General features: G+C 39.1%; 1 protein-coding gene across 17 annotated transcripts in view; it reads right to left on the reverse strand.

The window, feature by feature from the left end:
* Positions 1 to 13,309, reverse strand: part of LIMCH1 (LIM and calponin homology domains 1) — a 331,834-nt gene that overhangs the window by 35,505 nt on the left and 283,020 nt on the right. For all 17 annotated transcript variants that reach the window (XM_086705163.1, XM_086705162.1, XM_086705161.1 and 14 more), the window contains 2 exons: positions 5,080 to 5,170; positions 3,103 to 3,266 (listed from right to left, as the gene is read on the reverse strand). In XM_086705163.1, coding sequence (XP_086561289.1) covers positions 3,103 to 3,266; positions 5,080 to 5,170 — 255 coding nt within the window. The remainder of the gene's footprint in view (positions 1 to 3,102; positions 3,267 to 5,079; positions 5,171 to 13,309) is intronic.

Raw genomic sequence — 13,309 nt, forward strand, 5'->3', positions numbered from 1 at the left:
TGTTAACTCCACAGATGGAAAATAGAGGGGAGGGATTCTTACGGCGTACAAAAAGCGTTGGGATCCAAAACCATTATTGCATCTGCTAACCAACTAGTAGAGATTCTTAACCTGGAGTCCACAGAACAGAATTTAAGGGGTGTATCTCCTTGATAGCACTTGGTACGTAGGAAAATGTGGTAATCTTGGGGCGCCTGGGTGGCGCAGTCGGTTAAGCGTCCGACTTCAACCAGGTCACGATCTCACGGTCCGTGAGTTCGAGCCCCGCGTTGGGCTCTGGGCTGATGGCTCAGAGCCTGGAGCCTGTTTCCGATTCTGTGTCTCCCTCTCTCTCTGCCCCTCGCCCGTTCATGCTCTGTCTCTCTCTGTCCCAAAAATAAATAAACGTTGAAAAAAAAAAATTTAAAAATGTGGTAATCTTGTGTATTTTATACTTTTAAGAATATTATCTTGAGAATACTGTTTACCAGATGCCAAAGGGTCTGGTAAACACATGTAAACACACACACACACACACACACACACACACACACACACACACACACAGTTAAGAACCCCTGAAAACAGTGTTTTCCATAGTAGGGTAGACATGACCCTGGTGGTCTCAAGATGGGCCACACAGATGAGGTTAGGCAGATGAGATATGCAGATTAATACTTTTTAGTTATTGTGTTTCCTTCGTTTCATAAAAAAATATTTTTTAGTGATGAGACAGTTTTCCTTCTGGTTTAGACTTAAGTGGGAAAAAAGTTCATTTGGAAGAATAAAAATGAAATAATGGCTACAAGCGTCATGTGGACAAGGCAAATCTGCAAAGGTAGGAAATCCTGCCTGCCCCCAACGTTTTCCTATGGCTTAGTTCCTACTTTCAGACCTCTAGACCATTCTTTAATCCTCCATATATAAAAATGAGGAATAACTGGAGTCTGAAATCCCCCAAAGGCATCAAGACAATAGGCATTTTTGACGTGCTACCTAGGACACAGCACTGTCCTCTCCATAAGGCCCGGGGCTGTATCTTGTTTGCTGCTGAAACCCAGTGTTTAGTACAGTGCCTGGCTTAGAGTAGGTGCACAGTCAATACTGGCTGAGCAAATGACGAATGAACTGGAACTAGAAGTGGTAAAAATGTCCAATCCAAATTTAGGGTTAATTCTTAAAGCTGGAATGTCACCACATACAGTACGCCAGTGTGCAAGCCCATGGTTGTCTATGTTGGTGGCCCTCTTGGAATCACCAGGGGAGCTTTTAAAAATACAGACGCCTGGGACCTTCCCTCAGCAATTCTGATTTATTTGATATGGAGCATGCTTGGTATTTTTTGAATTCTAAAGGGTAGCCGAGGTTGAGAGCAACTGGAATAAAGACGAAGACTTTGAGACTGTGCCTCAAAACAAACCCAATTAGTATGAATGAGATGAGATCTAAACAAGGAAGAAATTTAATAAAAACAAGACATTAAAACTCATTATATCAGAATAATAATTTTCTAGTTTCCTTGTTGTGCAAGTCCAGAGGCATCAGAAGTATCATTGCTATAAAACAGGTAAATGTGAGAGAATATTTAGTAAGCTGCAGATAAGCAAGCTTAGGCCCATTACATTTTTCTTTTAAATATATAACTGCATAATTAAAAATTATTTGAAATAAAATTTATTTTTTTTAATTTTTTATTTTTTTTAATTTTTTTTTTTCAACGTTTATTTATTTTTGGGACAGAGAGAGACAGAGCATGAATGGGGGAGGGGCAGAGAGAGAGGGAGACACAGAATCGGAAACAGGCTCCAGGCTCTGAGCCATCAGCCCAGAGCCTGACGCGGGGCTCGAACTCCCGGACCGCGAGATCGTGACCTGGCTGAAGTCGGACGCTTAACCGACTGCGCCACCCAGGCGCCCCTGAAATAAAATTTAAAAGATGTTGAATGAATATATATAAACCAATATGTATCAATTGCTACTAGTAGAGGTAGGTTTCAGTGGCTATCTCTCTTGCTTTATATTTTTTTTTAAATGTTTTTTTTAACGTTTATTTATTTTTGATACAGAGAGAGACAGAGCATGAATGGGGGAGGGTCAGAGAGAGAGGAAGACACAGAATCGGAAACAGGCTCCAGGCTCTGAGCAGTCAGCACAGAGCCCGATGCAGGGCTCGAACTCACGGACGGCGAGATCGTGACCTGGGCCGAAGTCGGCCTCCTAACCGACTGAGCCACCCGGGCGCCCTCTCTTGCTTTATTTCTATTTTTTAATTTATATATTATTTTTTATATGTTTACATATATTATTTGACAGATTTGTCATGTATTTACAGGTACATTACTATAAATATACATATAAGTTTTAAAAAATGCATAGCTACAGAATGAATGCTTGTGGCCTCCCAAAATTCATAAGTTGAAATCCTAACCCTTGAGATAGTGGTATTAAGAGGTGATTCGTGGGGCGCCTGGGTGGCGCAGTCGGTTAAGCGTCCGACTTCAGCCAGGTCACGATCTCGCGGTCCGTGAGTTCGAGCCCCACGTCGGGCTCTGGGCTGATGGCTCAGAGCCTGGAGCCTGTTTCTGATTCTGTGTCTCCCTCTCTCTCTGCCCCTCCCCCGTTCATGCTCTGTCTCTCTCTGTCCCAAAAAAATAAATAAACGTTAAAAAAAAAAATTAAAAAAAAAAAAAAAAAAGAGGTGATTCGTGCCCTTATAAAAAGAGACTCAAAAGAGCTCCCTCGCGCTACCCAACAAACGAGGGCACTGCAAGAAAGTCATCTGTGAACTGGGAAGTGGGTCCTCACCAGATACCTTGATCTTGGAGTTCTAGCCTCCAGAACTGTGAGAAGTAAACGTCTGTTATTTACAAGCCACCCGGCCTGTGGCTGCTATAGCAGCCCAAGTGACTTAATGTGTGTATCTTTCTATACGCATTTCATTTTTTTTTTTTTTAAGAAAGAACATGTAGTATAGTTGCATTTAGAAGAAAATACGGATTAACGATAGGAATAGATTCGGAGAGAAAGTAAATCCTCATTATGAACAAGCGCCACTGATATAAGTTCCTTTCATAAGCCAGCTACAACATGAAGCCACACTAATTTGGACACGGTGTACTTCACCTTCTGTGACAGCACCAACTCCACCTTTCCACTCATTTCATTTTCCAGCTTCTTCTGGTCATTTTCTTCTGGCACGTCATTCTTCAGTCGGGGGCTCGAGGAAAACTCCACAAAGGGCACAGTCGGGCTGGACCGAGTCACAGTTGTTGTAAAATGCTGTGGCTCTGAAATGGAGTTACATTCAGAGACATAAAAAAGAAGGACATCCCATGAAGGACCATTTCCCCTGCACTGCCATGAAATACATCCAATACGTATCCTGGCCTGGGCCATAAGAAGTTGGATTACAGTGTGACGAGAGTTATGAAGAGGCCGAGATGCCAGAATTGGCCAGTCTCTTTCAAGACATTACAAAGAAATCAAGCAACATAAGACACGTAAAGAAGCCCACCATGAAAAATTTAAGTTCTTCGTAAGAGTCAGTTTCCATATGAAGAGCATGACATGAGACAAACTGTTGACACAAAATATTATGGTAGGTGGGTTGGATGAGAGAATACTTATAGACACTTTCTTTCCAAATGACTGAGTGGCAGCTTGACTCTTTCTTTTGAATTTCAATGCCCCTTTTAACCGTTACATTTTCATAATTGAAATGTGTTGATGAGTGCGTGGTATATATAATGCAGTGAAAATAAAGTGTTCTCTGATATATATGGAAGAATTAGGTATGCTCTAGAGTGAGGGGCATATCAAAATGTGGAGGTGCAATCTATTTGGAAAAAGCATATGCTAAAATTTTTAATAATGGTATTTAATTTATTAAGAAAAGAAATTTTTAATGTTTATTTGTTTTTGAGAGAGAAAGAGAGACAGAGCATGAGCAGGGCAGTGGCAGAGAGAGAGGGAGACACAGAATCCGAAGCAGGCTCCAGGCTCGGAGCTGTCAGCACAGAGCCTGACACGGGGCTCGAACTCATGGACCGCAAGATCATGACCTGAGCCAAGTTGGACGCTTAACCAACTGAGCCACCCAGGCACCCCTATTTAATTTATTTTAAAATGCCACTTTAGGTGTGCCTGGGTGGCTCAGTCAGTCAAGTGTCTGACTTTTGATTTTTCATGAGATTGAGCCCCACATTGGGCTCTGTGCTGAGCGTGGAGCCTGTTTAAGATTCTTTGTCTCTCTCTCTCTCTCTTTCCCATTCCCTCTCTCTCTCTCTCTCCCTCCCTCCCTCCCTCAGCTCCTTCTCAGCTTGTGCATGCACCCTCTCTGTCTCAAAAATAAAATAAAATAAGGGGCGCCTGGGTGGCGCAGTCGGTTAAGCGTCCGACTTCAGCTCAGGTCACGATCTCGCGGTCCGTGAGTTCGAGCCCCGCGTCAGGCTCTGGGCTGATGGCTCAAAGCCTGGAGCCTGTTTCCGATTCTGTGTCTCCCTCCCTCTCTGCCCCTCCCCCGTTCATGCTCTGTCTCTCTCTGTCCCCAAAAAAATAAATAAACGTTGAAAAAAAAAATTAAAAAAAAAATAATAAAAAATAAAATAAAATAAAATAAAATAAAATGCCATTTAAAAATAATTTGGTATTAGAAGAGGGTGGGCAGTTTTTATGTTTGCAAAAACAAAAAAATTACTTTATTAAACTGCCAGCTTTATCATTTTAGTGTCTATTTTGATAACGTATTTTTGGTTTATATCTTATCTATTGATATTATGTGTATTAAAATATGACCCCTAGTTATTAGCATAACTGTTTTTTGGAAACATAATCTTTATGATGATGGAGATACGCTTTCAAAAAAACCAAGAAATACCACAGTAGCAAAGATGTATGGGCTCCTGTTTCTGTAGCCAGATAAATCCTACGGTCAGGATTTCCCCAGGAAGTCTCTAGGTGGCAGCACAGTCACACCCAATTGTAGAGCCTTGACTCTACCTACATCTCTACAGATCAGTGGGAGAAATTCTTGACTCTATTGGCATCGTATCTTAACAGTTATCACGATTTCCTTTAAAACTAGTTTGTTAGGAAACAAACCTGGTGAGGCAAGTTCTGTATTCCCTTTCTGTGTTTCTTTGCCATCATTCTCATCTTCTTGACTGTTGGGTTCAGTTTCTTCAGTGGTTTCCTGAAAAAAAAAAAAAAAAAAAGATTTTTTTTCCCCCTTTGACTAAATTATCCCTTTGGTAGTTCTAAAAGACAAAAGATTTCTTTCTTTCTTTTTGAAGAGGAATTTTTAGGCCAATGAGGTAAACGGCCTGTATGAACTCATTCTTTTCAATTTCCTAGGCAGCTTTACGGTGAAAGGCTGGATTGGCTGGAAGGAGATACACTGTGAAGGAGGAGAGGGGCATTATGAGGTCACACGTGCCCCCCCCCCTTTCTTACTGTCTCAGATCACATCCCATTTTCCCTTTCCCATCACCACTGAGTTTTCAAAATCATAGTCACTACCTACTTGCTCCCACATGCCTTTAAAGTTGGCTTAGGGTCATATCACCAGTGGGAAAAATTTTTTTTTTTTTTAATTTTTTTTTTTTCAACGTTTATTTATTTTTGGGACAGAGAGAGACAGAGCATGAACGGGGGAGGGGCAGAGAGAGAGAGGGAGACACAGAATCGGAAACAGGCTCCAGGCTCTGAGCCATCAGCCCAGAGCCCGACGCGGGGCTCGAACTCACGGACCGCGAGATCGTGACCTGGCTGAAGTCGGACGCTTAACCGACTGCGCCACCCAGGCGCCCCAGGAAAAAATTTTTTAAGGTTACAATTAACCTTCCCATAGCTTGTCTTCAGCACAGATGCCTATAACTCTTAGCACTGTGGATTTTACTCCTGGTGTTCTTTTTCTTCCTGGGGTTTCAAGAACTCTCTATTACCAATTTCTCTCATGTTCTCTCCTCTTCTCTGGTTCTTACTCCTTTTCATCTCATCAAAATATGGGTCATTTCTAAAAATTTCAACTATTTTCCATCACCTGTGCTGAATCACTCTCAAATGTATCAATTATTCTCACGCACTCACTGTTACATTCTCTATCCATATATGAATTGTAATTTCACCTCCAGCCCTGAGAGTTCATCAAACTTCAGTCTAGCACATTGATGTCATGGTAAATGGCTCACACTAGACATGCTACAAGTTACCTTAAAATAAACTCTGCCTCTAAATCTATTTCTGTTAATGGCATCACATGAATAAACTCTTAAAAACTTTTTTTTAACATTTATTCAATTTTGAAAGACAGAGAAAGACAGGGTGTGAGCAGGGGAGGGGCAGAGAGAGAGGGAGACACAGAACCCAAAGCAGGCTCCTGGCTCTGAGCTGTCAGCACAGAGCCCAACACGGGGCTTGAACCCACGGACCATGAGATCATGACCTGAGCCGAAGTCGGACACTTAACCAACTGAGCCACCCAGGTGCCCTCACACACAAAAATTCTTAAGTGTTTTCTGATTCATATCTCACAACTGCCCATCATTTGTCAAGTCCTGCTAAGGTTCTAACACAATAATTTTCATATCCATCTCTTCCTTACTGTTTCTATAAGCTAGGGCCTGGGTTTATCCTTGACTCCTTTGTCCTTCCACTAAAGGGTCTCTCTGATTTGGATCTTTCTGTCTAATCCACTTGGCACATCACCATGATGTTCACCTCTCTCAGTAGTACTTTAGTAAATCACTTTTATGCCTGTGTTCCTCTTCTTCAGAAGTACTTCGTTTTATCTGTTTTATGCTTCATAAAAGTTATGATGTCAAAAAAATTTGCAACAACCTAAATGTCCAACAACTGGGGAATGGGTGAATGGATTACAGTATGTCCTTAGAAGGAAGTATTATGCGGTCGTAAAAAAGGGTATTGAACAATTGTTAATGATATGTGAAATACTTGTCATCTAATGTTAAGTCAAAAAATGTAAAACATATATTCAGTATGATGCCTATAATCTACATATGTAAGATTTTATATATGCTGTATGTATACACAAATATACCTGCTAATACATATATAAAAGTATACATAAAAAGACAGTAAGGAAATATACTAAAATGTTAACAGTGATTATTTTTAATGTGCTTAAATTTGGATGACTTTTTCTTCTTTATAAACATATTTTCTGTCTTCTAAAATGTTCTCCAATAACTATGTATTTTTTCTGTAATCAGAAAACAATATCACTATAATTTTATGTTATCTTTACTTGGGAGTCAATTGATTCCAGAGTGATTACAAAATTCTCCGACTGATATTATAGTATTTGCTTGAGAAAAACGAATGAAAGGATAATTAAATACTGGCTAGAGTATACCTCAACAACCAAACTGAATAAATTAAAGACTATTGTGTTTTTTAGTAATAGTATCTTATTGTAAAGGGCTAAAGAATTTTAAAAATATGTATAAAATAATAAATTTCAATAGGTTTTAAGATAAATATTAAAATTGGCTTCAGAAAAGTCATTATTAAATGCTTTATAAAATATTCCCATAGGTTCTCAGAAAGCTATGAATTTATTGGTCTATATATTTTATTCATAAATCAAAATTTGCTTTTCAACTAACCAAAATGAAAGCCCCTTAAAGTTAATATAGTGGCGGAAACTGTTATTGAATTCTTTAAAAGCAAAGAAATTTTATGAAAAAATGCAAGAATTGTTCAATATATGCAAATCAAAAATGTGATATACCACATTAATAAAATGAAGGATAAAACTCATGTGATCATCTCAATAGATGCAGAAAAAGCATTTGACAAAATTCAACATCTTTTCATGATAAAAGCTCTCAACAAATTAGTTACAGAAGAATGTGCCCAAATACAATAAAGGCCATACTTGACAAGCCCACAACTAACATTGTACTTAATGGTGAAAAGCTCAAAGCTTTTCCTCTAGGATCAGCAACAAGACAGGATTTCCACTCTCCCCACTTCTATTCAACATAGTCCTGGAAGTCCTAACCAGAGCCAATAGTCAAGAAAAAGAAATAAAAGGCATCCAAATAGGAAAGAAAGAAGTAAAATTATTTCCGTTTGGAGATGACATGATCTTATATATAGAAAAAGCTAAAGACTCCACACACACACACACACACACACACACACACACACACTACTACTACTACTATTAGAACTAATAAATGAATTCAGTTAAGTTGCAGGATACAAAATCAATATACAACTATCCAAAAAAGAAGAAAACAATCTCATTTACAATAGCATCGAAAAGGAGAAGATACTTAGAAATAAATTTTTTTTTCAACGTTTATTTATTTTTTTTGGGACAGAGAGAGACAGAGCATGAATGGGGGAGGGGCAGAGAGAGAGGGAGACACAGAATCGGAAACAGGCTCCAGGCTCCGAGCCATCAGCCCAGAGCCTGACACGGGGCTCGAACTCACGGACCGCGAGATCGTGACCTGGCTGAAGTCGGACGCTTACCCGACTGCGCCACCCAGGCGCCCCAGAAATAAATTTAACCAAGGTGAGAGAGCTGTACACGGAAAACTAGAAAACCCTGATGAAAGAATTGAAGAAGACAGAAATAAGTGGAAAGATAGCTTGTGTTTGTGGATTGGAAGAAATAATATTGTTAAAATGCCCACATTACTCAAAGCGATCTACACATTCAACGGAATCCCTATCAAAATTCCAGTGGCATTATTCACAAAAATAAAAAAAAACCCTAAAATTCATATGGAATGTTAGAAGATCCCAAATAGCTAAAGCCATCTTGAGCAAGAAGAGCAAAGCTGGAGGCATCATACGTTCTGATTTCAAACTATATTAGCAAGCTACAGTAATCAAAACCATGGTACTGGCATAAAAACAAGCACACAGATCAATGGAATAGAGCAGAGAGCCCAGAAACCAACCCACACTTTTAGTCAACTAATTTTTGACAAAGGCACAGCACTAAGAACACAAACTGGGTAAAGAATAGTTTCTTCAATAAATGGGGTTGGGAAAACTGGGTCTCTACATGCAAAAGAGTGAAATTTGATTCTTATCTTACACCATACAAAAAAATCAATGTCTAATTGGATGAAAGACTTAAATGTAAGATTTGAAACTGTAAAACTCCTAGAAGAAAGCAGGGAGAAAGCTCCTTGGCGTTGATCTTGGTAATTATTTTTTTGGATTTGACACAAAAAGCACAGGCAACAAAAGCAAAAATAAACAAACGGGACTACAACAAACTAAAAGATTTCTCCACCGCAAAGGAGATAATTAACAAAATGAAAGGGTAATCTATAGCTTGGGTAAAAAAAATTGAAAATCATTTATCCAATAAGGAATTAATGTCCAAAATATATAAGGGATTCTTACAACTCCATAGTTGGGAGGGCAGGGAGAGAAAAGCAAATAATCCCATTAAAAATAGTTACAAGACCCAAACAGACAATCCAGAGAAGGTATACAAATGGCCGACAGGTATATGAAAAGATGCTCAACATTACTAATCATCAGGCAAATCAAAACCACAATGAGATATTACCTCACACCGGCTAGGGATGGCTATAATTAAAAAGTCAAAACATAGCAAGTGTTGTCGAGGATATGAAAAAAAGGGAATTATTGTGCACTGTTGGTGGGAATGTAAGTTGGTACAGCCATTGTGGAAAATAGGGTGGAGACTCCCCCCCAGATTAAAAATAGAACCATCATATGATGTAGCAATTTCACTTCTGGTTATATAGCCAAGGAAAATGAAATCAGTATCTCAAAGAGTTATCTGTACTCACAGGTTTGTTGCAGCTTTATTCATAATAGCCAAGATATGGAAACAACTTAAATGTCAATGGATAGATGGATAAAGAAAATGTGATATGTAAACATTACATTATATGTATAATGAAGTACACAAATAAAATGTGATATGTTAATATATACAAGTTGATCATATGTATACATATAATTTGTATATATATGCAAATAAATATCTATCTCTAGCTACCTATATACACACATACGGACACACACACACAGTGGAATATTACTGAGCCACAAGAAGGAAGGAAATCTTGCCATTTGCAACATGGATGGGCCTGGAGAACATTACGCTAAGTGAAATCAGCCAGACGTAGATACATAATGCATGATCTCAGTTATATGTGGAATCTAAAAAATAAAAATTAAAAAAGCCAAACTTGTAGTAACAGAGAGTAGAGTGGTAGTTACCAGAGGCTGGGGTATGGGGTACGAGGGGAGGGGAAAACAAAGGAGAATGGTTGTTGCCAGGGTCTGATGGCAGGGGTATCATGGGAAGTCACTGTTTAATGGCTACAGAGTTTTGGTTTTGCAAGAGGAAATAAAGAGTTCTGAAGATGGATGGCAGTGATGGTTACACAACACTACGGATGTACTTAATACCACTGAAGTGTACATATGAAAATGGTTAAGATAGTAAATTTTATGCTATGTGTATTTTACCACAATAAAAAAAAATTGGAAAAAAACCACTGTAAAAAAATTGTTTGCAAATTTTCTAAGTTTAAAAAAACACAGGGGCGCCTGGGTGGCTCCGTCGGTTAAGCGTCTGATGCCGGCTCAGGTCATGATCTCACAGCTCGTGAGTTCGAGCCCCACACTGGGTTCTGTGCTGACAGCTCAGAGCCTGGAGCCTGCTTCAGATTCTGTGTCTCCCTCTTTCTCTGCCCCTCCCCCACTCGCACTCCGTCTTTGTCTCTCTCAAAAATAAATAAAACGTTAAAAAAATTAAAAAATAAAATAAAATAAAATAAAAAAACACAAAGCAACTTCAGGCAACAAGCCTTTCAAGCTTTCTAAGAGATTTTATAATAGTGTCTACTGGCAAAATGTGTTTTTTCTTTTGGAGAATGGGGTGATTTTGAAATCCTCAGAATTACATGGGCATTTTCTAATGATGGATAACCATGTCAATTCTGAAAGAACATAACATTAAATTAAAATACACTTTTAAAACCCTAGGCAGGAAATAAGCATCATATTTTTATTATTCGATGGGTTTTGTAACTTTTTACTACATTAACAAGCCTGACTTGAATTCCTTTAAAGAGACCTAATGAATGAAAATGGTCAAGGAAACCAAAGTCTCTTTTATTATATATGTATATATATATATATATATATATATATATATATATATATATATGTTGTGTGTGTTTACATTGTTACATGAATGACTGACATGATAGCAGCATTTGAAGATGAACCAGCCTAGCATTACAAAAGAGTAAGTTAGGTTTTATAATTTAACATGCTTCCCCCTCCATACACAGAGAAATATTAATACGTGATAGTACTTTTGTTTTATGATGTCAATATATAAAATGCCATCAGAAATACTGATTTTTAGGTTGCTCCCAAATTGATTAGATTATAGAAGGCTATCTGAGATTGGGAATCAAATCTGGAGATTTAAATACTGACGAATAATGAATGCTTTTGAGAACACTAGTGTTTCCAATTACTAAAAAAAAAAAATTAACTACAAAAACCAGGCCAAAGCCTCCCTGCTCCAAAAATGAACAACGAAACAGGCATGGTTTATTAAACCTCAGATGCCAGCAATTTTAAGTTGTATTATTTTAGGTACTACTGAGAAAGAAAATATACTGTCTGTTAAGTATGATATACCGATTGTAAGATACATACCGATTTAGAAACGTTCCAATGTGCAAAGCGTGCCACTTGGAATCAAGGAAATAATTCATGAAGTCCTTTGCACATAATTTATAATGCAAAGGAGACAAAATCCTCAAGCACTCCTTCACTAAGGATTATTTTACTAGCACATCACATTCCAGGAAGATTTTACTTATGCATGACCAATGGAGAACTTCCATTTCCAAGAATGCTCACACTTCTGAAAGCATTTCTATATGGCTAAACACTCAAATACTGAGTTCCCAGATGACTCTATTTTTCTTCCCTTAAAATGATGCTTTAAAGGTTACATCTTGTAGTCACAATACTTGTGGCATTTACCATGTATCAGCACTGTTGGGGCATCTGACGTGGATTATTTCATTTGATTCTCAGAGCAAGCTTATAAAGGTATGTATCGATAGGATTCTCTTTATACAGGTGTGGAAAGTGAGGCCCAGGAGGCTGTGGCTTACTCAGGGTCACACTGCTAGTAAGCCGGGGAGGTGGGAACCCTACCCGGTACTGATAACCCCAGTGCTCCATTCTCTGGGTTTGGTCTCACAGGCACCTCCACATTGTCCCCAGGTATTTAAAGGTTTTGATCATTAAGAAGCAATCTAAGAGGGGTGTCTCGGTGGCCCAGTAGGTTAAGCCTCCGACTTCAGCTCAGGTCATGATCTCACGGTTCGTGAGTTTGAGCCCTGCATCAGGCTCTCTGCTGTCAGAGTCCACTTCGGATCTTCTTTTTCCCCTCTCTCTCTGCTCCTCCCCCGCTCACACGCTCAAAAATAAATAAACATTTAAAAAAATGTAAAAAAAGCAATCTAAGAACCTGAGAGTCCCCAAGTTTATTGCTGAAATCGTTCAAACTGCCTTTTCCATTCCCTTTCTTTTTCATCCATTCTACCTCATTCTTTCCATTCTACTTCTCATCCATTTGTCCTGCAAAAGATGAAAACTCTCCGGAATCTCTCAGGAGAGGAGGCAATTTAGCTAAGTCTCTACTCCCAAGGGCAGCTTGGGACCAGAAAGCCCCCAGCCACCACCCCATCTTGGGGCTTTCCATCAGCCCCGGTTCTGAGGGGTCAGGGATGCTCACAGCACAGTATCTGGCATAGAGCAGATGTGTAATCCATGTTAGGTAAGCAAATATTCTGTGCATTATTTATGGAACTTATACTTTCCAGCTTATTTTATTCAACGTTTTTTTTTTTTTTTTTTTTTTTTAATTTATTTTTGGGACAGAGAGAGACAGAGCATGAACGGGGGAGGGGCAGAGAGAGAGGGAGACACAGAATCGGAAACAGGCTCCAGGCTCTGAGCCATCAGCCCAGAGCCCGACGCGGGGCTCGAACTCGCGGGGCTCGAACTCACAGACCGCGAGATCGTGACCTGGCTGAAGTCGGACGCTTAACCGACTGCGCCACCCACGCGCCCCATCTCCAGCTTATTTTAAAGACATGCTAGTCACCCAAATCAGGCGATTAAATAGCAAAATATTCAGGATAAATTAAGAGAAAAAGCAAGCTGTGACACAATTTAAATAACATTAACCCACTTAAAAAATATTTTATATGCACTGAGAAAAAGAGGAGAAGGAGACACATTTGAAAAGGAATCTTAGGGGGTGCCTGGG

The sequence above is a fragment of the Puma concolor genome, chromosome B1 (genome assembly GCF_028749965.1).
Source record: "Puma concolor isolate L17-30 chromosome B1, mPumCon1.1.hap2, whole genome shotgun sequence".
Lineage (NCBI taxonomy): Eukaryota > Metazoa > Chordata > Mammalia > Carnivora > Felidae > Puma > Puma concolor.